Genomic DNA, 26,276 nt, shown 5'->3' on the forward strand with positions numbered 1-26,276 from the left:
CGTGCTACCGCTTGAGCCACATCCCCAGCCCATATAATAGTTTTCTACAAGTTAACATCTATCTCTACAGAGTAAACTCTAAACAGTAAATATTTGATCAAATTAAGTTATATTATTTTGAAAAGTCAGATAACCCATTAGGCAGAATTGTTACAACAATACATAAAATGATGTTAAAAGTTTTGAACAAATTTTCTTAGTACTTGTTATTATTTTTTTAAATGTTTATTTTTTAGTTGTAGTTGGATACAATATTTTTATTTATTTATTTTTATAAATAAATAAAATTTATTTATAATTTTATTTTAAATTATATAATAAAGCTCTATCACTGAGCCACAACCCCAGCCCCTTATTATTACTTTTAGAAAAACAAGTTCTGAGAAATAATGTTCACATAAGTACATTCATGGAGATGGGAAAAGTTTCATTATTGCAATGACATTAAATTCTTTGAACTCTTTTATGCCCCCAAATCAGTAGTCTAATATTAAAAAACATATCCCTTGATAATTAAATTAGGTCCTCTTTCAACAACATTGTAAACAAAGAAATATAAAGCATCCAATTTGCAAGAAAATTTGTTACTTGTTCAATAGAGGCATTCTAAGCATATCACAAATACTTACTAAATACTTAAAACTACATCTCAGACTTTTTCACTTGCCTTAGAAGTACCTTGTATAAAATAAATTCCTCAGAAAGATCCAAGAATATCTTTGTAGACATAATATGCTTTGATAAAATGTATTTACATTTTGTGCTTTAAGCAAATTTTAATCAAACATTTGGCTTTCTTTCAATTTATCAGGCAGTCTTACATATTACCTAAGTAGCCAACCACTTTTCACTGTTTAATCAATTTAAATCAGACTGTCTCTAAGAACAACTTGATTTTAGAAAGTTGGAATAAGCAAGGTTAAAAAAAAAAATTATTTACTTTGCAGTACTGGGGATTGAACCAAGGCCTTGCATGGCTAGGCAATTGCTCTACCACTGAATTACATCCCTAGACTTGAATGAGTATTTTAAAGTCAAATGTATAAATTACATGATAAAATGCTCACGTTTACAGTTCAATGAATTTGCACAGTGTGTACACCTGTGTAGCCATGTCATCACCTTAGAAATTTCCTCCTGTGCCTTTACAGTCAATCCATCTTCAGGCCCATTCCCCCAATGCCAGATGTGCACTCTCACACTATTGATAAGTTCTGCCTCTTTTATAACTTCATATATTTTTTAAAAAAAAAATATTTATTTTTAGTTGTAGTTGGACACAATACTTTTATTTATTTTTATGTGGTGCTGAGAATCGAACCCAGGGCCTTGCACATGCTAGGTGAGTGCTCTTCCTCTAAGCCACAACCCCAGCCCCATAAATATACTTTTTTTGGGTACCAGATTGAACCCAAATGTGCTTATCCACTGAGCCATATCCCCAGTCCTTTGTTCTGAGACAGGATCTCCCGAAGTTGCTTAGGGCCTTGTTAAGTTGCCAGGGCTGGCTTTGAACTTGTGACTCTCCTGCCTCAGCCTCCCAAGCTGCGGACCTTTGTTTTTACTTGCCTTTCTTTCTTTTTTTTTTGGTAGCAAGACCCCATGTCAAAAAAACCCAAAAAACCAAAAAACAAGTGTAAGAGAAGAGCACTGGCTTCAGGACATGGATGGTGAAAGAGCAGGAGTCGTTGGTTAGGACTCCTAGAGCAGACCCTCAAGGTTAGTTTTGTTTTCTTTTTTTTAACATTTACTTTTTAGAAGTAGTTGGACACAATACCTTTTATTTATTTATTTTTATGTGGTGCTAAGGATCGAACCCAGGGCCTCACACGTGCTACACTAGCGCTCTACTGCTGAGCCACAATCCCAGCCCAAGGTTAGTTTTCTTCCTGAAGTGATTTCCCTCCCTCCCGCCATTCTCCAATACTAACGAAAAGGCCATCACAGCACATTTCCTTTTAAAGTTTTATTAAAGTTTAATGAACAATTAATATTTTATCTTTTGGGGGGGATTAACCCCAGTACAAAAATATCATTGATGATTTGACAAAAATGGCTCCACCTAGGGCTTGAAGGTTTGAGTTTCTCCAACAGTAACAAGGGAAAGCATGCTTCCAGCTGGGGCTCGGTCCAAGCACATAGTCATTCCTGCACACGCATGCACGCTAACAGCCTGAGCAGGAAAAGAGGAAGGAGGATGCAGGGATTCAGGAAGAAGCCCAAGATTATTCCCAGGAGAAAAAGACAAAAAAAAAAAAAAAAAAAAAAAAACCAGGCTGGTCTCCTTGACAGGGGATAGAATTACTGATTTACATTTAGGATTTACTGTTTTCTTAAAAATTGCTATTCCGGCCATTTTAACACTGTAGAAAAGATGCTACTAGTCTCTTTCACCACTAAGGTGAGTAAAGCAGGAGGAAATGGGAAAAGACTCAAATACTGAAGTGTAAGTGAGGTATGAACCTCCAAGTGGCTCAAGTTCTGTGTCAGGTTTCATTCTTTACATTCAAAGACAGATGGACATTTAGGTGACAGGGAGCAAAAGAAGCAAGTCTGCCACACTGCTGGATCCACAAATAATCAGACCAGCTTCTTTTAACAGATCTCTTCCACAGTGAGAGAGCTCCTTCCAGTGTAGGAAGAAAAAAAGGTTTCCTGGTCAGTTTAATTGTTCTGGGCAATTCCTCAATATTCCCTCCTCTGCTGCTTTCCTTCCAGAACACTATTTTTGATGAAGGAAGGGATATATCTGTGTTACAATTCATCTTCAAGATGTTTTTCTCTGAAGGCATCACCTGTCAGTCTTTCCTGAGCTTCCTTCATCCCCTGAACAACTGTGAAATAAAGAGGGAAAAATATGAAGCACAACTTAATATCTGATATTTGACAACAATATAGATTCTTAAATGTTTTAGGAGAAATATTTAAGAACACAACTTCTGTACTCAACATCTAGTTTTGAATTTTAGTCCTAGCATATCATTCTTTGAATCTGTTTCCTTGTTTATAAAATGATATAATCCCACTTATTTCTACACATATTTTAAAAAGTGGATGATAGAAGTGCTTCAGAAATTACAAAGTCCTACAAAAATGTTAGCAGTTACCCTGGCTTACCCTCTAAGATCAGAGTTGATTTCCTCTATGTTCACTTGATAATAAGGAGGAGAGAAGAGAACACCTTCCTACCATCCCCATTGTTTTTTGGATGACTGTTGCATTTATTTCATTCCCTGTAGAAGTTACAGGTTACACTGCTGATGGAGTATATGTATGCATATATGCATTCTGAGGGAATGGTCTCCACTGAAGCATGTAGTCATTTCTACTATCAACTATACATGAAAGGAGCCAAGTTTTCAGGCAAAATAAAAGAGAAACCTAGAAGGAAGGCCTCAGGCAGACAGGAGATGAAATTTCTTATATATCTCAGGGCCTGTCTCCTATGGATTTGCACTTCAAGAAGGGCAATGATTTCAATATAGGCCTATGAGTGGTGGTTCTACAATAACACCCCTATACAACACAGGCTGGAAACTAGGTTGAGCCAGAGTCTGTAAATCTTGGAAAGCACACCCATTAGCTTCTAATATAGTGATATTTTCCTTTTGTCTTGCCTGTGTCTCTAGTTAAGACAGGTTTGAATGTTCCAGTTTCATGTCAGCTGAGCCACCAGGAACTCAGGGAAGAGTCTTGTGTTCACATTGGACTATGCCAGTGTGGAGAGGGGAGTGGTAACTTGGATAAAATTCTAAGAGAAGGCAAATCTCAAAGGACAATAGTTCAGAACCTAAAGCTCAGCTGCCACTCTCTGTGTGGAAAAATCTCCTTCTAACACCAATCTCTTAAGATCTTCATTTGGTTAAAGAATATGTTACTCTCCTTAACCAGGAAAAGGTGATGACAATATTTTCACATCTCTTCCCCTTTCCTATTCTGAGAATAAGAGTTTCATGGACTCAAAAACAAAGTGATCCTCAACTTGGCAGTTTGACAATTGGGGACACGTGGCAACTTGGTAAACAATTCTTTTATAGATCAGGAAGACTAAGGGAGGAAAACAGTAACAAAATATGGCATGAAATCCAATCCTTCCCCTAAGATGACTATGTGCCAGAATTAGAGATCAAAAAAGCCTAACTGAGATTATTTCAGCCTTTCTTTGCCTATCTATACTGATGCCACTCTGTCTGGAACATGCTTTTCCCATTCTTTTGCTGTGTCTTATTCTTCAGGACTCAATCCACTCACAATTTCCTCTAGCAAACCTTACAGACCCTCCGTGTTGGGCGATATCCCCCTCATACATCATTTCCATAGTTTGAAATGTCCTCCTGTTGTCTCTAGGGAAGGGACCATATTATCTTTCTCCTGTATCCTATAAAGGATCTGGCCAAAAGCTAGGCATGCAGGAGTTGCTTGGCTAACAGGTTAGATTAAGTTTCTATCACAGACCTTGCCCATTATGGCTCATCCTAGTTAAATCTAGAGCAATCCTCCCCAATTTCTCAGGCAGAACAGTACCTTGCTCAGCATTGATGTAGAAATACTTGTAGCTGGGGTTTCCATTCTCATTGATGATTTCAGGATGCACCTTGCCACTAGGATCTATTGTAGAAAAAAGGGCACAGCGATTGCAATAATTTTAACATATAATACACTAGGCCCTCCAGGAAATAAAACCTCCCCATGTTTGCCCATTATCTCACCGCCCTATCCCTAACATTTCATGCTGTAACCACAATGAATTCCTAGCAATTCCCTGAACAATGCCCACCACCTTGTCCCATGCCTTGGCACATGCTGTTTCATCTTTCTAGCACGATTTTTTTTCTGCTTGGTAATGATGAGGCCAACATTTTTGTTTGTATCCCCCATAGAACCCAGCCAAATATAAAGCCAAGATTAGGTGGTCACTAACTATCTCTTATAAAACTGTTTGTGGAAAGACATTTGCTTGGTTGTATTATTCTGTTGCCTCAGATGCACCACAGGGTCAGGAATGGGAATTGTGGCTTATCCTTGGCCCTGCAGTGTCACACACGGTGTCTGACATAGCTAATGCTCAAAATGACTGTTGAATGAATAAATGGAAGATCAAACTCCTCTCATTGCTCATAAAAGCAGTTATTGGAAAAAGTTTCCCCACAAACCTGCAGGTTTGGTTTTCAGAACTCTCTCTTTTTTTTTGTACCAGGGATTGAACTCAGGGACACTCAAACACTGAGCCACATCCCCAGCCCTATTTTGTATTTTATTAAGAGACAGGGTCTCACTGAGTTGCTTAAGGCTTCACTTTTGCTGAGGCTGGCTTTGAACTCACGATCCTCCTGCCTCAGCTTCCCAAGCCTCTGGGATCATAGGTATGTGCCACTGCGCCTGGCCAGAACTCCCCCCCACTCTTTTTTTTTTTTAGTTGTAATTGGACACATTATCTTTATTTTTATGCAGTGCTGAGGATCGAACCCAGTGCCTCACATGTGAGAGGCGGGCACTCTACCACTGAGCCCCAGCCCCAGCCCTGGAACTCCCTCTCTTAAAACTGGTTTTTATTTGTTCTTGGACATCCCAGTATAGTTTCACAACTATATATATATTTCGGTCTCTTGCATCATTTCTCTATCTACATCATGAATCCCCCAATTAAAAATTTTTGCCTTACCCAAGAAAAGAATTCGTGGAATATAACCCCCATCAGGGCTGAAATCTTCATCCTTGGGTTCTTCTTCATCCTATTAAGAGTAAATGTAAACCTTACATCAGATCATGTCCTCCCTCTCCTCAAGGAACTTCAGATTCTTCTCTTGTTCAGGACTGCAAGGCCCTACATGATCTGCCCTTGGGACACTTCTCAAACTTCATGTTCTACCCTGTTAAGACTTCTTCAGTCCCATTAATCTGCTTTTTGTTGGTGTCATCCAGCAAACCAGATATGCTCCTAATTCAGGCTTTTGGACTTGCTCTTTCCCTATGTCTAAACACACTTCCTTTGTCATCAGAAGCTCACTCCTATTTCTGCTTCCAATTTTTACTCAATGTTGCCTTTTCTTCCACTTACCTAGAATTGCAAGCCATCTTCTCCTTTATTTTGGCGGTAGCATTTACCACAGGCTGACATATTCTACTTGTTTATCTCCCCACACTACATTGTAACTGCCTTGAAGAGATACGTAAGCATATGGGCTATCCATTAACTATATAAGCAACTCCTCTGCTGTCTCAACCTTAAGTGTTAATGTGTTCAGAAGATTCTTAATCCTATGGTTAAACATTATCTTTACAGAAACTTTTGGAAAGAAGTATCATCACAGAGTATCCAAGTAATTTCACACTTGGAGAGTATGATCTAAAAGGAAACACAGCTAGGTTACAGTACCTACTTTTTTAATTTACTAGATTCTACGATTTTGACCAAATCACATACCTTCTTCAGGTCTAAGATGTCCTTTTTGTAAAATGGGAATAATACCAATGGCCTAAAAATTTCTTCCAAATCTAAGATCTGATATTCTCTGACTCAGGATTCCTGAAGTCTATATGAAGTACATAAAAGATGTCTCATGAGGAAATAGGAAGACTGTACATAAAAGTCCAATTCTAAGCAGGTGCTCAAATGAGTAAACTTTGCAGGGTGTTGTAATCTTCATATGTGATTACATTTTTTAGTCTAAGTATAAAATTCAGTCATCTTATTCAAGCTCTCCTCTCTACTTCCTCCCCAAATTAGATGCTAACACATCTGATGTAAGCCTTAGTATGAGAAATCAAGATAAAAACAAACATAGGATAATCAACTCTATATTCAACATGACTTTATACTCTTACTGTTATTAAATCCAAAACAATAAAGTCTTAAAATCATAGCACAAAAGGAAAAATTCTTTAAGGCTTACCTCAAGATTTACCATAATAAAATTATGGGAAAGTTCAGAAATTTCTGTAGATTCTGCAAATTTGGGCTTTAAAGCTAGAAGGGGAAAAAAGATTTTGAGTACAAGAAACATCATACCCAAATCCCAATGAGCCTAAGCATCACTTATTCTCCTTGGTAGTTCATGCATTTGCTGATTCATATAAATTAAATCTTCTTTTTCTTCCCTCCAAAACCAGAACTACTGGAGCACCTAGATGCTGGTGCTGCTTCTGTCACTTATTTGCCTGGCTGTGGCCTTGAGTGACTTACTTCATTTCTCTGAAGCTTTTATCTCACTTATAGAGTATGGATAATGATACACAAATAGCAGGAGGAAGCATCACTATTTGCTTTTATGGTTCAGTTCAACAACTATTAAAAGAGTAATAAGGTAACAACACTTTGCCACTAAATATGTGTGTGTACACACATTATACAATTATTTATGCTAATTTTACATTCCTTTCCTAACTAATATTTTAACTGTAGAATACCAAATTAAGAATAAAACCTGATTGGGAAAGGAGCAGGGTAGTATAGCAGAAAGAATTACATGCCACAAAATCATATAACCTTGGTTTGATTCTTATCTTCTCCCGATAACTTCCTTAACCATGTACAGCTTCCTCTAATATTTATTGCCACATGCCATTTTAGCACTTAATTCCATTTTCTACATAACTGTTGCTGTTTTTCTTTTTTTGCAGTGCTGGGGTTGTACTCCACTACTGACCTACATCCCCAGTCCTTTTTATTTTTTGAGACAGTGTCTCACCAATTTGCTGAGATTGGCCTTGAAATCGCAATACTCCTGCTTTGGCCTCCTGAGTAGCTGGGATTCTGCAATACCACCCCTGGCTTATATAACTGTACTTTAATCACCCCAAGCTTCCTAAAGCCCCCTGCAGATATATAATTACAAATTTCATGAAGGAAACCTATATCATATATTTCTTTGGTGTTCCTTAAAGCAACCACAGTGCTGTGTAGAATCAGTGATAAGATCCGTTTTTAGATTGAGAGCATTTACTGACCTTTGCAAGCTCCACACCAAGACTTATGGATAATCACCATAATAGGCAATCCACTTAAAAACAAAACAAAGAAATTATAATCTAGTAATTGTACTTTCTCAAAGTATTCTAATAAAATAACCAATTTATGGAGATAAAGATGTTTCTGTAGTAATTGGTAAAATAATAAGATAATCTAAATATTCAATAGTAATAGATTTTGATAGCAAAATATTGATAAATTCTGATATTCCTGTAAATTCTGCAGATTTGGCCTATAAAGCTAGATAGAAAGACTGGAATGGAAGAAAACATCCAATTACATTATTTTAAAGGTTCCAGTAATTCTAAATTATTATCATGAAAAATAATCATTAAAAATGTAAATGAAAAATTTTGTTGGCACATTAAAAACTGATATAAAATTTCTTTTTTAAAAAATATTTTTTAGTTATACATGGACCCAATATTTTTATTTTGTTTATTCATTTTTAGGTGGTGCTGAGGATTGAACCTAGTGCCTCACATGTTCCAGGCAAGCGCTCTGCCACTGAGCCACAACCCGAGCCCTCTTCTTTTTAATATTTTATTTTTTTAGTTTTCGGTGGACACAACATCTTTATTTTTTTATTTTTATGTGGTGCTGAGGAACGAACCCAGTGCCCCGGGCATACCAGGCGAGCGCGTTACCGCTTGAGCCACATTCCCCAGTCCAAGATATAAAATTTCAATACGGTTTTAGTCAACTATAGAGCCCCAAAAGAAATGTATCAAAACATAATCTTGGGCTGGGGATGTGGCTCAAGAGGTAGCGCGCTCACGTGGCATATGTGCGGCCCGAATTTGATCCTTAGCACCACATACAAACAAAGATGTTGTGTCCGCCAAAAACTGAAAAAATAAATATTAAAATTCTCTTTCTAAAAAAAAAAAAAAAACCAAACAAACAAACAAAAAACATAATCTATAGATGAGACAGTGGATTTTTTTCTTACATTTTTGTATTTTTTCAATTTTCTTAAAATTAAATATTTTTTAAATCAGAGATGAAGAGTGTTTTTTTTTAAATTATAAGCAACAGAATCTACCTGAATCAGATTGGTTAAATGAAGCTCTTAAAAGTTTTCAGTTCAAATGTTAAATATGAGGGCCCTATATAGGCACCCTATATGGTGATAACAGGCTTACTTCATCACACAGCCTGTTATCACCATACCACCATAATACTATACAAGGTATAATAGCTATAACTGTATTTACCATATTGAACTCCATTGCACTAAGGAATTATTGATAAAAAACACTTCTACAACATTTACTTATGCCAATAAATATTATCTAAATATACACAAATTAGCTCATTTAGTGATGAGTTACTCAATTACCTCACCTTACGCTCATTATAAACCTATAGACACGTGTGCCTCTAGTACTTGTAAAGACTTAAAAATCATATAAGAAGGGCAAGTTTAAGTGGGTAGTGGGATGTAGCTAACCATAATAGCCAAAACATGCTAAACGTTTACTAGATGACATTGTACAATGTGCTGTACGTTCATTACCTCATTTAAATCCTCAAAACAACTCAAGGGTAATACTTTCAATGGTCTCATAATATAAATGAGAAAACTGAGACTCCCAAGAGATCAAATAGAAGCCCATCTAACCCAGGTTTTAAAGCTCCATTCACTTTCAGAGCATGAACATTCTAGAATGTCTTGCTCCCCCTTTTCTCTCTGGCAAACTCCTTTGCAAAGCCTTTCCCAAACTGCCTAGTCTCTCTCTTCTCTGGGATCCTAAAGCATTTGTCATCATCATCTGACCACCAGTCTTTTTCATCCCATTATCACCTATCTGTATTTCTCACAAACTTCTCAAGGGCAAAGACAGACTGGTTAGTCTTTGAAAAATCACAGGTACTGGGGCTGGGATTGTGGCTCAGTGGTAGAGCGCTCACCTAGCATGCACGGGGACCTGGGTTCGAGCCTCAGCACCACATAAAAATAAATAAATGAAATAAAGGTATTGTGTCCAACTATAAAGGTATATAAAGGTATTGTGTCCATCTACAACTAAAAAATAAATGTGATAATTTATTATCACAGTTATAGTACTTAAATTTGTTCTAAGAAACCTACAAAAGAATCAAAGAAAGACTAATGTGATACATATCTTAAAATACAGAATAAAGCACAACAGTCATTAATGTGCCCTAATACAGTCACTTTAGGGTGGCCAAACAATTAATCTTTTACTGAGCATTATAAAAATACAATTTCAGGACTGAGGTTGTGGCTCAGCGGTAGAGCACTCTCGAAACACAGATGGGGCCCTGGGTTCGATCCCCTACACCATAAAAATATTGTGTCCAACAACAACTAAAAATATATATATATAATTTCAGGGCTGGGGTCGTGGCTCAGTGGTGGAGCACTTGCATAGCACATGCAGGGCCCTGGGTTCGATCTTCAGCACCACATATAAATAAATAAAATAAAGGTATTTTGTCAAACTATGGCTAAAAAATATTTTTTTTGAAATAAGAGTTCAGCCAAAGATATAACAATAATGCGTGTTTATATACAATATTACACTAGATTACATGAAAAACATTTAGTTACATTAAGAGACTCGAGCAGGCTCACTACTTTTAAAATATTTTATTGGAGGAAATAACCTAGTGGTTAGGTCTTTCGCTTTCACAAAATCAAAGATACTTAACGACCAAAAACAATGGGTTTATCAGTAAACTCAGTCCCAGGAAAAAGAAACTAGCAAAAATTAGGTACTCAGAAAAGATTTGTGATATGAAAGACTGGCCAGCACAGAGTCCAGAACTGTTCACAACTGTTTTAAAACATTCTAATCCATCCAGTCTCTTCACCCACTATTCAAATGGGAAGAGTCAATGGTGTGTGATATACCAATCCAATCTAAGCAATCCCTGACCACTTGAGCTGTCTTCTCTGGAGAAATTTGCCAGGATTCTCACTAGTCTCAAACTTATGCTGTAAACTCAGGGCCTGGCACAGGGGCAGTCAGGAAAGTTGGAACAAATCAGTAAATTCAGCAGCTCCACTAATATAACACGCTTTGCAGACCTTCAGACTATTCTTCCTAGAGAAGAACAGTGGAAGCCACGGATTCCCCCTACCGCTCTGATTAGTGCAAGCTCTGACCCAGATACTGAATAAACATATTGGCCAGTTGATGCAGGTTCTCATTGTTGGGATGCATTTTAGTATAGGAAATAAACTGGCGACGAAGGCGACTCAGTTCTGCCATGGTCAGGGGCCGAGTAAATTTTAGGTGTTCGGTGGTGCCTGGAAGTGTTAGCAAGTCCCCAGGCACAGCGCACTTCTGCGCTTCCATCAGTCTGGCCAACACCTGGCTTGTGACCTGATCCAACTGGTGTAGAAAGCTGCCGGAGGCAAGGGGCTGGGATTGTGTAGACTGATGTGGTGGGGGAGCCCGGTTCTCAAAGAGGGCAGCCCGGATCTCCGCCAAAGGTAATGCCTCTTCTAAGCCTACCACAGTAAACAAAGGCCGATCCCAACGGTTCCGAGAGTCAGGAGTCTCAAAGCGCAGTGTTAGAGCCTGCATTAATTCAGGAGGGTAAAAGGCACTGGTCACATGCTTCACAGATTTCTCAGGCTCCGCAATCACTACAGCTGAAGAATCTGATGCTTCGGCTTCTTCCGGCTCCAGTTCCCTAGGTCCGTGGGCCCCGGTTCTCCCATTTACTATAGAGGCCGGTTCGGTGACAGTACTGATGTCTGCAGGCTCAGATTTCCCGCCCTCCTCAGCGCGCGGCCGCCAACTCACATTAACTTTCGGGCCCGGGTTCTCTTCCGCGCCAGTCACCTGAGGTCCTCGGCTCGCACCTCCTGGCCTCACGCAATAAACCAGGCAAAGCGGCGTGCGCGCTGCCCGCGCTAAGCAGTAGAGCTCGTAGCGGAAGCCTTTGATGTAGTTAAGCGAGTCCAGGATGACCACATCGTGGCGACTCAGGCGCCGTTCCACGGCGGCTCGCAGGGCCCCACGCAAAGCCTTCTCACGGGCAGAATCGCCATACACGGTCGCGTCCTCCGCGCCTAGCACCGAAGCGTCATCCACCACGTATACCGTGTGGCCCTCAGCCGCCAATGCCCAGCGAAGCTCTTCTGCACGGCGACTCTTGCCGCTGTACGGCAGCCCGCAAAACACCACAAGCGGCATGCTACCAGGGAGCGGCCATCTGCAAACTCGCCGCGCCAACTTCCGGGTTGTCTACGTCACCGGTTTTAACCGGAAGTATCCACGGGTTTGCACTTCCTGTTTTATGGACTGGCAAGACTTCCAGTTTCTTTAGAAACAGGGGCTCTAAATCTACTGGTCCAGCTTACTCAGAAAGGAGATGCAGAGACTAGAATTACATCAGTTATTCATGCTAAAAGTTAAAGACTTCCGGAGAATGTGATCTCCCTGGGTCGAAGACTGAGCCCGCCTATTTATTTATTTATTAGTTGTAGATGGACAAATACCCTATTTTGTTTGTTTATTTTTATGTGGTACTGAGGATAGAACCCAGGGCCCCGCACGTGCTAGGCAAGCGCTCTATGGCTGAGCCACAACCTAAGCCCCCATTTATTTATTAATGAGCATTAAATACTGCAAAACTGCTAACACTTATATTTAGCATACATAAGGCAATTGGTAAATACTTGTTTTGCTCATGTGTGCACTCACACCTACTGGCATTCAGTAAATGTTTATTCTATAATCATTTTAATTATACAACATCTTCAAGGCTGGGGATTTAGAGATGAACATAAAGAGTGCCCCTGCAGGAGATCAAGTGTCTGGATAGGAAGAATCAAGCACCTATATTCAGAGTAATAAATGCTATAATGGGTGGGTATAGGTTGGGTTACAAAAGAACAAAAGAGAACATCTGCCCAGAGAAATCATTAAAGACTTTAGGAACTTGAAATTTTTCTCCTGAGCAGAGATGACAGATACAATACAGGATGTCCAGTTAAACTTGAATTTCAGAAATAAACAACTCAAAAAACTTTTTACAGTTGTATAAGTATGACCCAAAATTGCATGGACCTATTTAATATTATTTATTGTTTGTCTAAAATTCAAACTTAATTGTGTATCCTTTGTTTTTATTTGCTAAATCTGGCAACTCTGCTGCAGAAGATTTGACACTCAGAGCCTGGAATCTGTAGATTTGTTCTAGGAGCAGGAAACACTATAGTTTAGTAGATCTAGAAATGTGAGTTTGTATATCTGAAATTATGAGTGTGTATAATATACGAACACATATTAGAGTGGAATAGATCTTTGTATGGCTCTAGTATACTGTAGAAGAGAAAATGCAAGTCTTGGCTTTCCCACTTATTAGTGCGCATAAACTAAACCCACGTGGACTATGAGACTACTTGAGTCTGGTAGGCAGTATGGTATTTTGGTTGAGAGTACAGGCCCTGAAGGAAGTGCCTGGGTCAGAATCAAGGCTCTGCTACTTACTAGCTGTGTGATCTTGGTAAATAAAAAATTACTTAATTGCTCTATGCCTCAGTTTTCTTATCTCTAAATAGAAGGTAACAAAAAGTACCCCCTTATAAAGTTGTTGTGAGGATCAAGTGAATTAATTCATATAATTTAATATCTGTATATACTAAGCACTTAGTAAGGATTAGCTAGTAGTATTGTTATTATGAGGCAATTATGCAGTTCTTGCTCTGCCTTGGCATAGCCCTTCATCTGAAATTAATGCTATGTTGAAGATTAGAAAGAGTCTTACCACCATAAATAATCTAAAGCATATTTTGTACCTGGCTGCTGCTTCTCTCTTCCCATCTTCTAGTGTTCTCCAGTGAATATGATCCCCAAAACCTGGAACAAAAAGGGCTTATAAACATTCACGCAATGAATAAAGGACACACAGACCCAAAAAAGTAGTGTGGCATGTTCATGAGATACCCACAAAAAGGCTTTCTTCTATTAATAGTCTTGTTGAAGACCCAGCTTCCCTGATAGAAATGAGAGACCATGGATAGTCCCCTATCCCAAGCCTCAGTTTTCATATCTATAAGATGGAAATAACACCACCCAATCAATAGCTTTTAAGGAAATTAAATAATGAAATGAAATGCTTTGCAAACTATCACAGAGTATGCCAGTAATACTGTAAGAATGAATGGACATGGCATGCGCGCCTGCAATCCCAGCAGCTTGGGAGGCTGAGGCAGGAGGAGGACTGTGAGTTCAAAGCCAGCCTCAGCAATAGTGAGGTGCTAAGCAACTCAGTGAGACCCTGGCTCTAAATAAAATACAAAATAGGGCTGGGGATGTGGCTCACTGGTTAAGTGTCCCCGAGTTCAATCCCCTGTACCAAAAAAAGAAAAAAAAGCAAAACTAGAAAAAGAATGAATGAATGAGAATTTTCCATACAGTAAACATAAAGTAGGTCATAACAAATCATAACTAATTGAAGGTGACATAGCAATACGACTTAGAGTCAGAAGGACATGGGACTCCACTTCCCATTAAGTGTGTGAATTTTTGTGAGTGAAGTAAGCTTTCCAAGCCTCAATTTCCATATCTGAAAAATCAAGACAATAATACATACTTCAGAATGTTGGAGGTAAAGACTAAAGAAGGTAATGAATTTTAAGTGATTGTTGTCAGTATTCCCACAATTTAGCAAGAGTGATCTTTTTCAATCACATCACTGACGGATAAGAAGACTTTCATAGGCTTTCCAGGGCTCTAAAGATAAAGGACCAAGGCTGAAAGCAGAAGATTTGAGAATATAGCATCTGCCCACCTCTCCAGTCATTTTCCATACTTTTCCTAAAACCCCATACACAGAAATACTTTTACTTCTTTAAATGCAGCATGTGGGCTGGGGATGTGAGTCATAGGCAGAGCAATTACCTAGCATTCTCAAGGCCCTGGGTTGACTCCCCAGCATCACAGAACCAACCAAACAAACAAACAAACATAAATAAATGAATAAAAAATAAATAATTGCAGTAGGCACTCTCTTCCCTTCAGTATCATAATCACTTTACCTCTGCCTTTTCTCCCAGCCTGTCCTCCAGTCTTCAGGTATAATAAGAGGACAATTCTTACAAATCTCCCCTAACTCCCAAACCAGCCTCTTCTCCTCCCATTGCAGCACTTCCCAGACTGAATTGTAAATATTTATGTATCCATCTCCCTCACTCCAAGGGGAGCTCCCTGAGTGCCTATATCTGTTTCATTCCCATTTCCCTAATATTTAACAGTACACATGAATATAGCAAGTGCTCTATAAAATACACATGAATATACAAGTGCTCTATAAAATAGTTATTGAATAAACAAATCTTATCTAGGCCAAATCATATAAAAGACTTAATTTTTATATCCAGAAAATGTTAGCAATCATAAAATGTTGTTATTTAGTAATCAGTTTATCTGTGACCAGCATACTACATGTGCTAACTCATTTAAATTTGGCCTTAACAATAACCCACTTTACTTCCCTACATTTCAGTTTTCTCATCATTAAAATAGGCATAAGTGGGCTTGAGAATGAACGTAGCTCAGTGTTAGAGCACTTTCCTAGCCTGTGTGAGGTCCTGGGTTTAATCCTCAGCACTGGGGTAGGGGTTTGGGAAGAAGCATATAATAGTTCTGTCTTATCAGATTACTCCCAAATATTAAATAAGAAATATAAAATCTCAACACAGTATTGAACATATTGTACAATCAGTAGGTAGTAGTTTTTGCTATTCTTTACATAAAGTTGAGACTTCTTTTTTTTAATACATTCAAAATACATTTATTTATTTATGTGGTGCTAAGAATCGAACCCAATGCCTCACACATGCTAGGCAAGTGCTTTACCACCAGGCCACAATCCCAGCCCTAAAATTGAGACTTCTAAGGCTCTGAAGTTATCATCAGCTGTTATTAGATCACATTGCTACTAAATGGCCAATCTGAAATTTAACCTTCAGTCTTCTGCCTTTTCAGCTGCTAAATCTGTCTTCCAGATCATTCTTTCCCAGAAATAAATTCAAATCTAATTTTCATCTGTGCTACCTCAAGGGAATAAAAATTCATCCAGATTAGCACATGGAGGCAGTATCCAAATTTACCATCATCACTTTTCATTCCCAACAGCATGGGCTGCTGGCCAAGAGAAAATATCACTTGCCTAGGGCCCAAAGTTTGATCCTGAAGAGCAAATGACTGAGTGAAATTGGGAGGATGCCCAGGAGAACTGGAAGGTGTCTAATGTGATCACCATCATTCTACCTACAATACCTAAACTAAGATGCTGAATCCTACTTCAGCATAGTGCCTAACCAACCAACCTGAAAGAATATCCTGCTACAAAAAAGTTTAATCATACATAAACAGACTTTCAGAATGGACTCACTGTAATAATGGAAATCCCACCACAAACACAAACTAAGCTAAAAATCAGATGAGAAACAGTGAACAACCAGTAAATGGTAAGGCTGCACTGAAAGTAAATATTCATTATAACATGGCAAATGGAGAATCTGAGACTCCCATATTAACCCAATCCTCAAAAAATATGGCTAGAGTGATTCCCATCATTAGTACTCTCTGGTAGATGAATCAAATGCCGAACCTTTCTGGAGGGAAGCATTCCCTACTTTATCCTCTAGGACAATCAACATTTTATTAAAAAAAAACAATAGCCATTATGGGCTCACAATCATAGATCAATAAAGATATAAGAAAACAAGTCAACACAAGTAAGAGTAGAAGCAAGAGTGAGACTTCGAAGACTTCAGCTATCAGGATTATCAGCCACAAAATACAAAAATAGGAATATATGAAATGTTAGAGAAATACATGAAATCACAGAAACAGGCATGCACAAACACACATACATACACATAAATAGACAAATTTGTGATGGTACCAAATAGAATCTGTAGAAATAACCCAAAGGCTACATACTATATAATTCCAATTACATAACATTCTGTAAGAGCCAAAACTATGAAGATAACAAAAAGATCAGGGTTGTCAGGGTTCATTCTCTCATGGGGGAGAGGAAAAAAAATAAGTGGAGCATAGGATATTTTTTAATGATTTTAAACTATTCTATGTGATACTGTAATGTCAGATACATGTTATTATGGCCTGAATTATGCACCCCGAAAATAATTCATATGTTTACATTCTAACCTCCAGTACTTTAGAACGATTGTTTTTGAAGAAACAGTTTTAAAAGAGGTGATTTAGTTAAAATGAGATCATTAGGATGGGCTCCAGCTCTAATTCTTATAAGAAGAGATTAAGACACAGATGTAAACTGGAGGAAGATCATGTGAAAACACAGAGAAGACAGTCATCTGCTAGAAGAAATCAACCCTACTGACACCTTGACCTTGGACTTGTACTCTTCAGAACCCTTAAGAAAATAAAGTTCTGTTGTTTAAGTTTGTACAAAACAGCCAGGCATGGTGGTGCACATCCTAATCCAGAGACTCAGGAGGCTGACACAAAAGTATTGCAAGTTCAAGGCCAGCCTCTGTAATTTAGAGAGACCCTGTCTCAAAAAATAGAAAAGAGATATAGATGTAGCTCAGTAGTATAGCACTCTAGGTTCAATCCCTAGTACGGCAACAAAACAAAATCCACAGAACATAAAATAGCAAGAGTAGACCCTAATGTAAACTGGGGATTTTAGTTAATAATAATCTATATTGGATTATCAGCTGTAAAAAATGTACCATATTAACACAAAATGTTAACAAGGAAAGATGGGGATAAAGAAGAGAAAGGGCACATGTGGGTATTTTCTGCTCAGTTTTCTGCAGAGATAAAATTGCTTGAAATATAAAGTCTACCAATTTTTCAAAAATATAATGGATAGAGTTAAACGCAAATTAGAGGCAGGTGGAAAGATATATTAGAAGTTATCCAGGATGCAGACCAGAGCCATAAAGACAGACAATGTTAAGAGAGGCCAATAATACAGAGATTGATTTAAGTCTAGCATACACAATTATTTAAGGTGGTGAAACTGTAGAATGACAAAACCATTGAGTGAGAAGATATTAAAAACAGTCAAAGAGAGCCAGGCTTTGTGGCGCATGCCTGCAATCCCAGCAGCTCGATAGGCTGAGGCAGAAGGATCACATATTTGAGGCCAGCCTCAGCAATTTAGTGAGACCCTGTCTCAAAAAATAAAAAGCACCACTGGTTTAAATCTCTAGTACCTAAATAAACAATAGAAAAATGACATATTTCCTACAAAAGATCAATAATTATGCTATTATACTGATAGGAACAATAGAAATCAAAAGAGAGCAGAGTATCATCTTGAAATGCTAAAAGAAAATAACTAAACTTAGAATTATATACTCTAAAAAAACTATCTTTCAAGCACAAGGACAAAGCAGACATGTTTAGATAAACTGAGAGGTTTTTTTTTCCCCCACCATCAGGTATTCACCACTCATTATTATTTCAATAAATAAGTATTTATTCAACAGGATCATATAATAATCAAGAGCATGGACTCTGGACCCTGACTCCCGGGGTTTGGATCTTGGCTTTGCTGCTTACTAGTCATATGACTTTGGGTATGTTAGGTAATTTTCCCATACTATAAAATGTTTCCTCAGCTATGATAGCTTAGAATAGTAATATTAATTACTACAAGTATTTGCTATTGATATAACATACCAGGCACGAAGTTCCTTAAAAATATTAATCCTCCCAACCCTAGGGAGGTAGACGGTCTCATCAATCCCATTTTACAGATGAGAAAACTGAGGCACATGGCCTGGGGTTGTGGCTCAGTGGTAGAGTGCTTGCCTGGCATGCACAAGGCACTGGGTTCAATCCTCTAGCACCACATAAATGTAAAATAAAGATATTGTATCCACCTAAAACTATTTATAAAGAAAGCTGAGGCACAAAGTTTAAATAACTTTCCCAAGGTCACCTAACTTGTGAATGTCAGAGCTGAGATCTGAACCTAGGCAGAAGGGTTTAGACTCTTTGTTTTTAAGCATTACACAATACTATCTGTTAAAAAAGAAGATAAGGTCAATGGGACAAAGAGAGGGTAGACAATGGAGGGCCTTACGGGTCATTATAAAGACTGACTTTTTTTTTTTTTAATATTTTTTATTTTTTAGTATTCGGCGGACGCAACATCTTTGTTTGTATGTGGTGCTGGGGATCTAACCTGGATCGCAGGCATGCCAGGCGAGCGGGCTACCCCTTGAGCCACATCTCCAGCCCCAAGACTGACTTTTTTTAAAAAATGGTTTTTTTAGTTGTAGATGGACACAATACCTTTATTTATTTTTTTAATGTGGTGCTGAGGATCGATCCCAGTGCCCCACACATGCAAGACGTGTGCTGAGCCACAACCCCAGCCCCATTTAAAAAAATGACTTTTAAACTGATGATTGTGCACACCTACAATCCCAGCTACTCAGGAGGCTAAGATGAAACTTGCAAATTCAAGGCTAGCTTGGGCAATCTAGGAAGACCCTGTCTCAAAATAAAATAAAAAGGACTAGGGATATAGTTTAGTAGTTGAGCACTTGCCTAGCATGTGCAAAGCCCTGGATTCAATTCCTAATTCAGGAAGGATGGAAGGACAGAAAGCAGAAAAGCAGATAGGCTTTTCCTGAGCTACTGGAGGGTTCTGAGCAGTTATGATGTAATTTGTGTATTATGGATTTTTGAGCTTCTGTGCTAAAAACAGATAGCAAAAGAGTATTTATTATAGGGTGAATTGTATCCCCTTCCCCTAAAGAAAGGTACAGTCCTAACATGTGACCTTATTTGGAGACAGGATTATTATAGTGGTAATCAAATTTAAATGAGGTTATTTGGGAAGACCTGAACCCAGTATGATTAGTATCTTTGTAAAAGGGTGAAATTTGGACAGATATGCACACAGAGAGAATTATGGTAATCTCCAAGCCAAAGAGAGAAGCCTGGAAAAGATCCTTCCCTCCCAGTCCTCAAAAGGAGCAATCCTGCTAAGAGGAATATAATATTGGATTCTGGATATATTTTGAAGACAAAGTCAACAAGATTTGCCGTGAATATAGGGTGCAAAAGCAAAGACAGATGTTAAAAGCTGATATAAATGATACAATAAAGAAAAAATATTAATGACACAGGACTCCCTGGTAAAATGCCATTAAGTAGGTGAAGCGAAATCTAGTACTAAAGTAAAGGGATTAGCCCTTGCTAGAAATATGGATGATTTATCAAGTAACAGGAAAAGAAGTACTGGTGGGTAAATGTAACGGTGAGAATTTTTGGAAGCCTCCTATGATCCCCCTTTATGTTCTATTAAATGGTCACTAACTGAAAATAAACATTGTGGAAAAGTATTGGAGATCTGCAAACAGGAGAAAGAATGAAATAGTCTCCTACGAGAGAAAACTACAAGGATAGCTAAAGGATACATTTTAGATAGGAAATATCAGGAAAAAACCCATATACAAGAATAGTGAACAAGTACATGGGTAAACATGTAGTTAAATCTAAATATTCATAAAAATTTGTAAAGCCCAATTCATAGTTTTAGAAAACTGAACTAAATTACTGAACAACTGCTTATAAGTAAAGAGGGGCTGACTGAAGTTTAATATTCTAAGGCACCCTTACCTTTGGGGGGATTAAGATAATGTTAGATTTGGGTAAATGTGCAAGTAAAATTCAAGAGTATTTAGTAAAAGGACTAGAGTACCAAATTTCAAACTAATAAAAGAGATAAAATAAGAACATGCAAATATTCAACCTCCAAAAAAAGGGGAAAAATGGAAAAAACATAGGAAAAACAGTAGTAGAGATGGAAACTGGATAAAAGAGCAGCTGTCAATAATAACGACAAATATAAGGGGACTAAACTCATCAATTAAAGTTAAATGATGAAACTGTCAGATTTAGCTTTAAAAAAAAATCCGAACTATCTTTATGATGTTTATAAACGTATACCTAAAACAGGATTTGCAAAAGTCTATGGTGGTGTAATTCAGAAACAGATAACAAGCAAATGCCAACCAAAAGAAAATCAAGGAAGTTAGATTAATCAGATTACATTGTTTCTCAACAAACCTGGGCTACCCAGAAGCTAGGTGATAATGCTTATAGTTGGGGAGATGGTTGTTAATAGAGACACCAAAGCACCACTGTTCAATGACTGGAATGCTCTGTACCTGTGCTACTCAATATGGTAGCCACTAGCCACATGTGGCAACTAAGTACATGAAATGTGGCTAAGTTAATTAAGGACCTCAGTTTTTAATTTTATTTAAATTTAATAAGTTAATTTAAGTTTACTTAAATTTAATAAGTTAAATTTAATACATTTAAAATGTCACAATCCTAGAGACCAATTACTCCAACCCTCTCACTTTACTAAGTTCTAGAAAAATACAGAAGCCATCTGAAATTTTGATCTTCTAATTTCTAATTAGCATGCTTTTCCAGTATCCCAAAACTTCCCAAGCTGATCTACTCCAATACCCCTAAGAAGTATACCCCTAAGAGGTATAATACAAACACTCTACTATCATCACTTATTTTTTTTTAAAGAGAGAAAATATATATATATATATATATATATATATTTTTTTTTTTTTTTTTTTAAGTTTTTGGCGGACACAACATTTTTGTTTGTATGTGGTGCTGAGGCTCTAACCCGGGCTGCATGCATGAGAGGCGAGCACGCTACCGCTTGAGCCACATCCCCAGCCCTATCATCACTTACTGAATGCTTAGTTTAGGTGATAATTATAATGATACTAATAATATAATGATAATAACAATATTAATAATGACTAATACCTACATGGCATTAATTATGTACCTGATACTTTTTTTAATAGCTTTTACATGTATTAACTTATTTAATTCTCACAATAACCTTGAGGTACAAACTCTCTCTTTTTTACAGATAAGGAAACTTAAGTTAAATAGCTTAACCTTACACTGCCTGTAAGTGACAGAGCTGGAATTAGAATATAGGTTGACTTCAGAGTCTGTAGTTATAAATATTCACTGCACTTTACTGCTTCTGTAGCAAAAGTTAAATGAAGAAATGAATGAAGGAGGGCTGGGGATGTGGCTCAAGCTGTAGCGCGCTTGCCTGGCATTTGTGTGGCCCGGGTTCGATCCTCAGCACCACATACCAACAAAGATGTTGTGTCTGCCGAGAACTAGAAAATAAATATTAAAAATTCTCTCTCTCTCTCTCCTCTCTCACTCTGTCTTTAAAAAAAAAATGAATGAAGGAATGAATCTTCACCAAAGCACAATGAGAATACTGACTTCAATTATGTAAAACTTGAGTTCTTTGGTTTCTCCTTCAAAAAGAATTTATACAGGTGCACTATTTACCTTATTACTAAAATCATCCACTCCCCAGAACCACCCACACTCACTCCTATGCCAGCATGGAACACCTGAAGATAGTCCAGTTTCCTAAGTGTCAGCTGCATAGCCACTTAATTTATGCCAGTTTTCTGTAAAGTAAGCTAAAGTCTCCCATGCCAGCAGTTCTTCTCCTAAAACAGTTAAAAAGGAAAAGTAACCGTTTCTAAATACAGCATTTACATCAGCATTTCCAAGCTTTTCATTCTAAAAAGTGTTTTAATGAGTGTAAGCTAAAGACATAAGAAAAGTATTATCCACCCTCTCCCAGCAGATAAAATCTGATTAACAAAAGGTCAGACAGACCGGAGTTAGAATCCTACCTCAGCCATTTACTATTCTCACAAATGCAAAATATGGCTAACGAAAATATTAATCCCACAGGGTTGCTGTGAAAGTGAACAGGATACCTAGTGAAAGGTAAATACTTTGTATAAGTATTAGTGCCAAATGTTTATCCTAGAGACTTGACAAAATCATCTATTTGTTTTACGCCAGAGAGCAAACTGCCTCTACTGACAGCTTTCTAGTTTCTCCCTCTGCAAGGAGAGGATTAAAATCCAGGCCTCCCAATGCCTATGTAGTGCTTACTCCACACCACTGTGCTTTCTTAAAACAGTGGGGACACTCATTCTCTCCTCTCTGCAAATCACAAGGCCATCTTCTGAAAAGAGTCAGAGATACTGAAACATCTAACAGAGATAAGAAACTCACTCATCAAAATTTTCAGGAACTACTGCTTCAGGTAGCATTTGGGTGAGGGGGTGAGTGGGGTATAATCTATGTCCCAAGAATCCATGTATAATAAATACATACAACAAAAAACTGAAGTATTATTAATTCCTTTAAGGAATAATTAAACATTCTTCCATGGGAGGAAATAATGCCAGTTAACATTTAAGTGTGTGACACAATATTAAATTTCTTTTTTTTTTTTTCATTGAATCCTCAAAACCCAACCCTCCTACCTTGAGTTGTCGTTCTATGTACTGGTGCAGTTACCTGGTATTTTCCTTCTCAAAGTCCATATATGTTGTCATATAACTGCCTAACTGCCTACTTACTTGTTTTTAAAAATACAGGGGACATAACAATCATGTTTACCATTCATTTTTCTTGCAACAAATATTCTTGAGCACGAACAAGGCAGAAATGGTCCTGGCTCACTGTAGCAGATAATATTTACCAAAGATAATTACAATAAAACCTTCCATCTCACATGCTCCTCTTAAAAATGTGACTTCAGTGTGCCTCCTATTTCATGTATAGATGTTAATGTTCCTTCCACTTGAACCTGCTCCCACAGAGTATAGTAGAAGTGATGCCATATGACCTGTATGGTTAGATAATAAAAATGCTATGCATTTCCACCTTATTCTCTTGGGTCACTCATTATTGGGATCCAGTTACCATAATGGGGAAGAAGCCTACACTGGCCCATGCAGAAAGACCACAGAGAGAAATAACCAGTCTGCTGAGGCCCCTGACATCATGGAAGAGAGAAACATTCCCCAACTGTGACTCATTCAAATTCCTGACCCACAGACAAGGCAACTGGTTTTGTGTCAGAACACATTAAAATTTGGAGCTAAACTCACATCCTAACACCATAGTCTTCTGTCTTCCTCGGTACTTAATATTTTATTCTAAATAAACATTAACTTATTTTACAATGGGATTAAGAACATTTTGCAAATATTACTAGTGTATTTTAAACATTCTGGCCTAATGGAATTCACTGTGCAGGTTTCACCACTGAGATGGAAACCTTAGAAAACCCTTCCCTGATCTTCCTAACTCAGTTAATCCCTCCCTCATCCTCCCAAACCTTTCTACTATTTCATACTCTAACACAGTTTCATTTGCCCAGCTGAAGATGTCTTATTAATTTATCAATGAGTTTACACTACTTTCTCTGACTTGAATATAAGCTCCATGACAGCAGGAATCTTATCTGTCTGGTTCATTGATAGTGCCTGGGACAATGCCAGAAATACAGTAGGTGATCAAAAATTACATACTGAAGGAAGAAATGGATGCATTCAGTCCACTGAAAGTCCGGAGGATAAGAGAAAACAATAAAAAATATTCCAGCAGAATCATTCCATAGTCAGGTCAGTTAAAAAAAAATGGAAGAGGGGGTGAGATCCAAGTATAACTAACCCACTTAGAAAAGCATAAACCCTGAGTTCAGTGGATCCAACTTTCAACCAAGAAAGAGCTGATGAGGAGAAAGGTGTTCAAATTGTGAATGAAGATGTAGGTAATGGGATGGAGTTGGGATACTAACCTCCATTCATAACTACTGATCATTCCCTCCTCAGAAAAATAAAAAATAAAAATCAGTTTCTCTAGACACACTGGCTGAACCACACCAAAGACAACTGTTGGTGGCCCTCTAACAGCAGAACTTCTATACTTCATCTGGCCCTTTTTTTTTTTTTTTTTGCATCTCCCAGGGCAAGGAGGCAGTAGCCTAGCTCTTCAAGGAAGAGTGAGGTATCTTCAGATCCAAGGCTGGAATCTCGACACAGTAGGTTCCCGAGGACGCTATTTCTTTAGGAAGGGAATGTGACCATTCCTGAGGATCTACCAAGTGCCCAGCACTATGCTGGGCTCTTAAACATGCTTTTTCTAATTTACAGACTATTTCTTCCTCCAACACAAAAATTAATAGAGACCTTAAGTATAACTTCCCCATCTTACCTTTCCCGAACTCACTACTCCCTACCCCAAGAAATAGTCAAAACTCTAGGTGCGGTTGCGGAAGAAAAAAGAAAGAAAGAAAGAAAGAAATCTGGCGTAGCCTAAGAAAGAAAACCCGAGGGGAACAGTGTTAGACAAGGGAAGGGTCCTATTCGGCTGAGGCCCCGGATCAGTAAAGATTAAGATAAGAATGCTGTCTGACCCTTTCCAAGCCCAATGTGTCCGTCAGAAGAGGTGATCAGGAGCAGGAAACTGAAGCCCAGCAAACAGGTGGCCCCGAGACGAGGCCACATCTCCATGGTGCTAGGTGCGAGGGACCACCGGGCTGACCCGACACAGGGCCCGAGTCACCGCAAGAGATCCGTTTCTTTTCCTTAGAGCGGGTCAGCCCAGACCCTCTCTTTCTCAGATTTTTTTTTTTTTTTCCAAACTCTGAAGGAAGTGATGTTAGACGGATGTGGGTGGTGCCTCCGGGGTCCGGTTTGGGACAGAGTTAAAGGTGCAGATCACGTAGAAGGGTTCGGGAAATGCTCTCGAGCGTGATCTGTCTTCTCAGGGTCTTGTAAGTCGAGGCCTCAGGACCGAGCGGAAAAAGGTGGGCTGAGACGGTGGGGGTGGGGGGTAAGGGAGAGGTTCGGAAGAACCGTTGTGGACTACGTCTGCCAGCCAGACTAACCCCTCCCCCCGCCCCCAGATCCGCTGTACTTAATATTCAAAACGCAAATTATTGATTCGTGAGGTCAACATCTCCCAACAGTGGGTGAGTCGCCTATTGGCCTCGAATTTCCCTTCCCCCACTGCAAGTAAGAAAAATCGGACAACCGGATTTCATTAATTTCCTGCTCAGGTCTCTGAAGAGACCTGATAAACCCATTCTGCATTCAACTGTCTCTTGCCTTGCAGGCATGCACTTCACTTTCACGCTAAGGAGGATGCAACCAACCAATACAAGCTCCAAGAAAACTAGAGTTGAGGCTTCCTATTGCAAAACTAAATGTTCCAAAGGAACCAGGTCATGTCACTGTAGGCATTTAAAATGTAAAGCTTTTTCAGATTAAATCTAATTTTTGTTGTGGATTAAATATTTCTTTTTAATTTTCGGCCTCTACTGCATAACAGGCCAAAATCTCCCATCTTTCTTCTATTAGTTTGAGTCCAACAGTGCATACTTAATGCATAGTGAAAAGCATCAGAACAAAACTACAGAA

At 38.3% G+C, this 26,276-nt stretch overlaps 3 protein-coding genes across 5 annotated transcripts in view; 1 reads left to right on the forward strand and 2 right to left on the reverse strand.

Moving 5' to 3' along the window:
* Window positions 1-1,951: 1,951 nt before the first annotated feature.
* Window positions 1,952-25,521, reverse strand: Txndc12 (thioredoxin domain containing 12). Of its 2 annotated transcripts, XM_078026258.1 has the most exons (8): window positions 25,271-25,521; window positions 13,752-13,812; window positions 7,948-8,000; window positions 6,894-6,967; window positions 5,663-5,732; window positions 4,525-4,608; window positions 2,796-2,834; window positions 1,952-2,173 (listed from the first exon to the last, which is right to left on the reverse strand). In XM_078026258.1, exons 1-8 carry the CDS (start codon window positions 25,365-25,367, stop codon window positions 2,166-2,168), a joined length of 486 nt encoding a protein of 161 aa, XP_077882384.1. In that variant the 5' UTR covers window positions 25,368-25,521; the 3' UTR covers window positions 1,952-2,165. The 2 variants fall into 2 exon arrangements, with proteins under 2 accessions (XP_077882384.1, XP_005326132.1); XM_005326075.5 differs by having other exon boundaries at window positions 1,952-2,834; window positions 25,271-25,518.
* Kti12 (KTI12 chromatin associated homolog) lies at window positions 10,572-13,714 on the reverse strand. The gene has a single exon (XM_005326074.5). The coding sequence runs from the start codon at window positions 12,142-12,144 to the stop codon at window positions 11,089-11,091; it is 1,056 nt and encodes a 351-aa protein (XP_005326131.2). The 5' UTR covers window positions 12,145-13,714; the 3' UTR covers window positions 10,572-11,088.
* Btf3l4 (basic transcription factor 3 like 4) overlaps window positions 25,520-26,276 on the forward strand; it is a 28,405-nt gene continuing 27,648 nt past the window's right edge. The window contains exon 1 of one of the 2 annotated variants that reach the window (XM_078026256.1): window positions 25,520-25,663. The gene's annotated coding sequence lies outside the window, so the exon portion shown is untranslated. The remainder of the gene's footprint in view (window positions 25,664-26,276) is intronic. The other variant, XM_078026257.1, reaches the window with a different exon arrangement.

The sequence above is a fragment of the Ictidomys tridecemlineatus genome, chromosome 11 (assembly GCF_052094955.1).
Source record: "Ictidomys tridecemlineatus isolate mIctTri1 chromosome 11, mIctTri1.hap1, whole genome shotgun sequence".
Lineage (NCBI taxonomy): Eukaryota > Metazoa > Chordata > Mammalia > Rodentia > Sciuridae > Ictidomys > Ictidomys tridecemlineatus.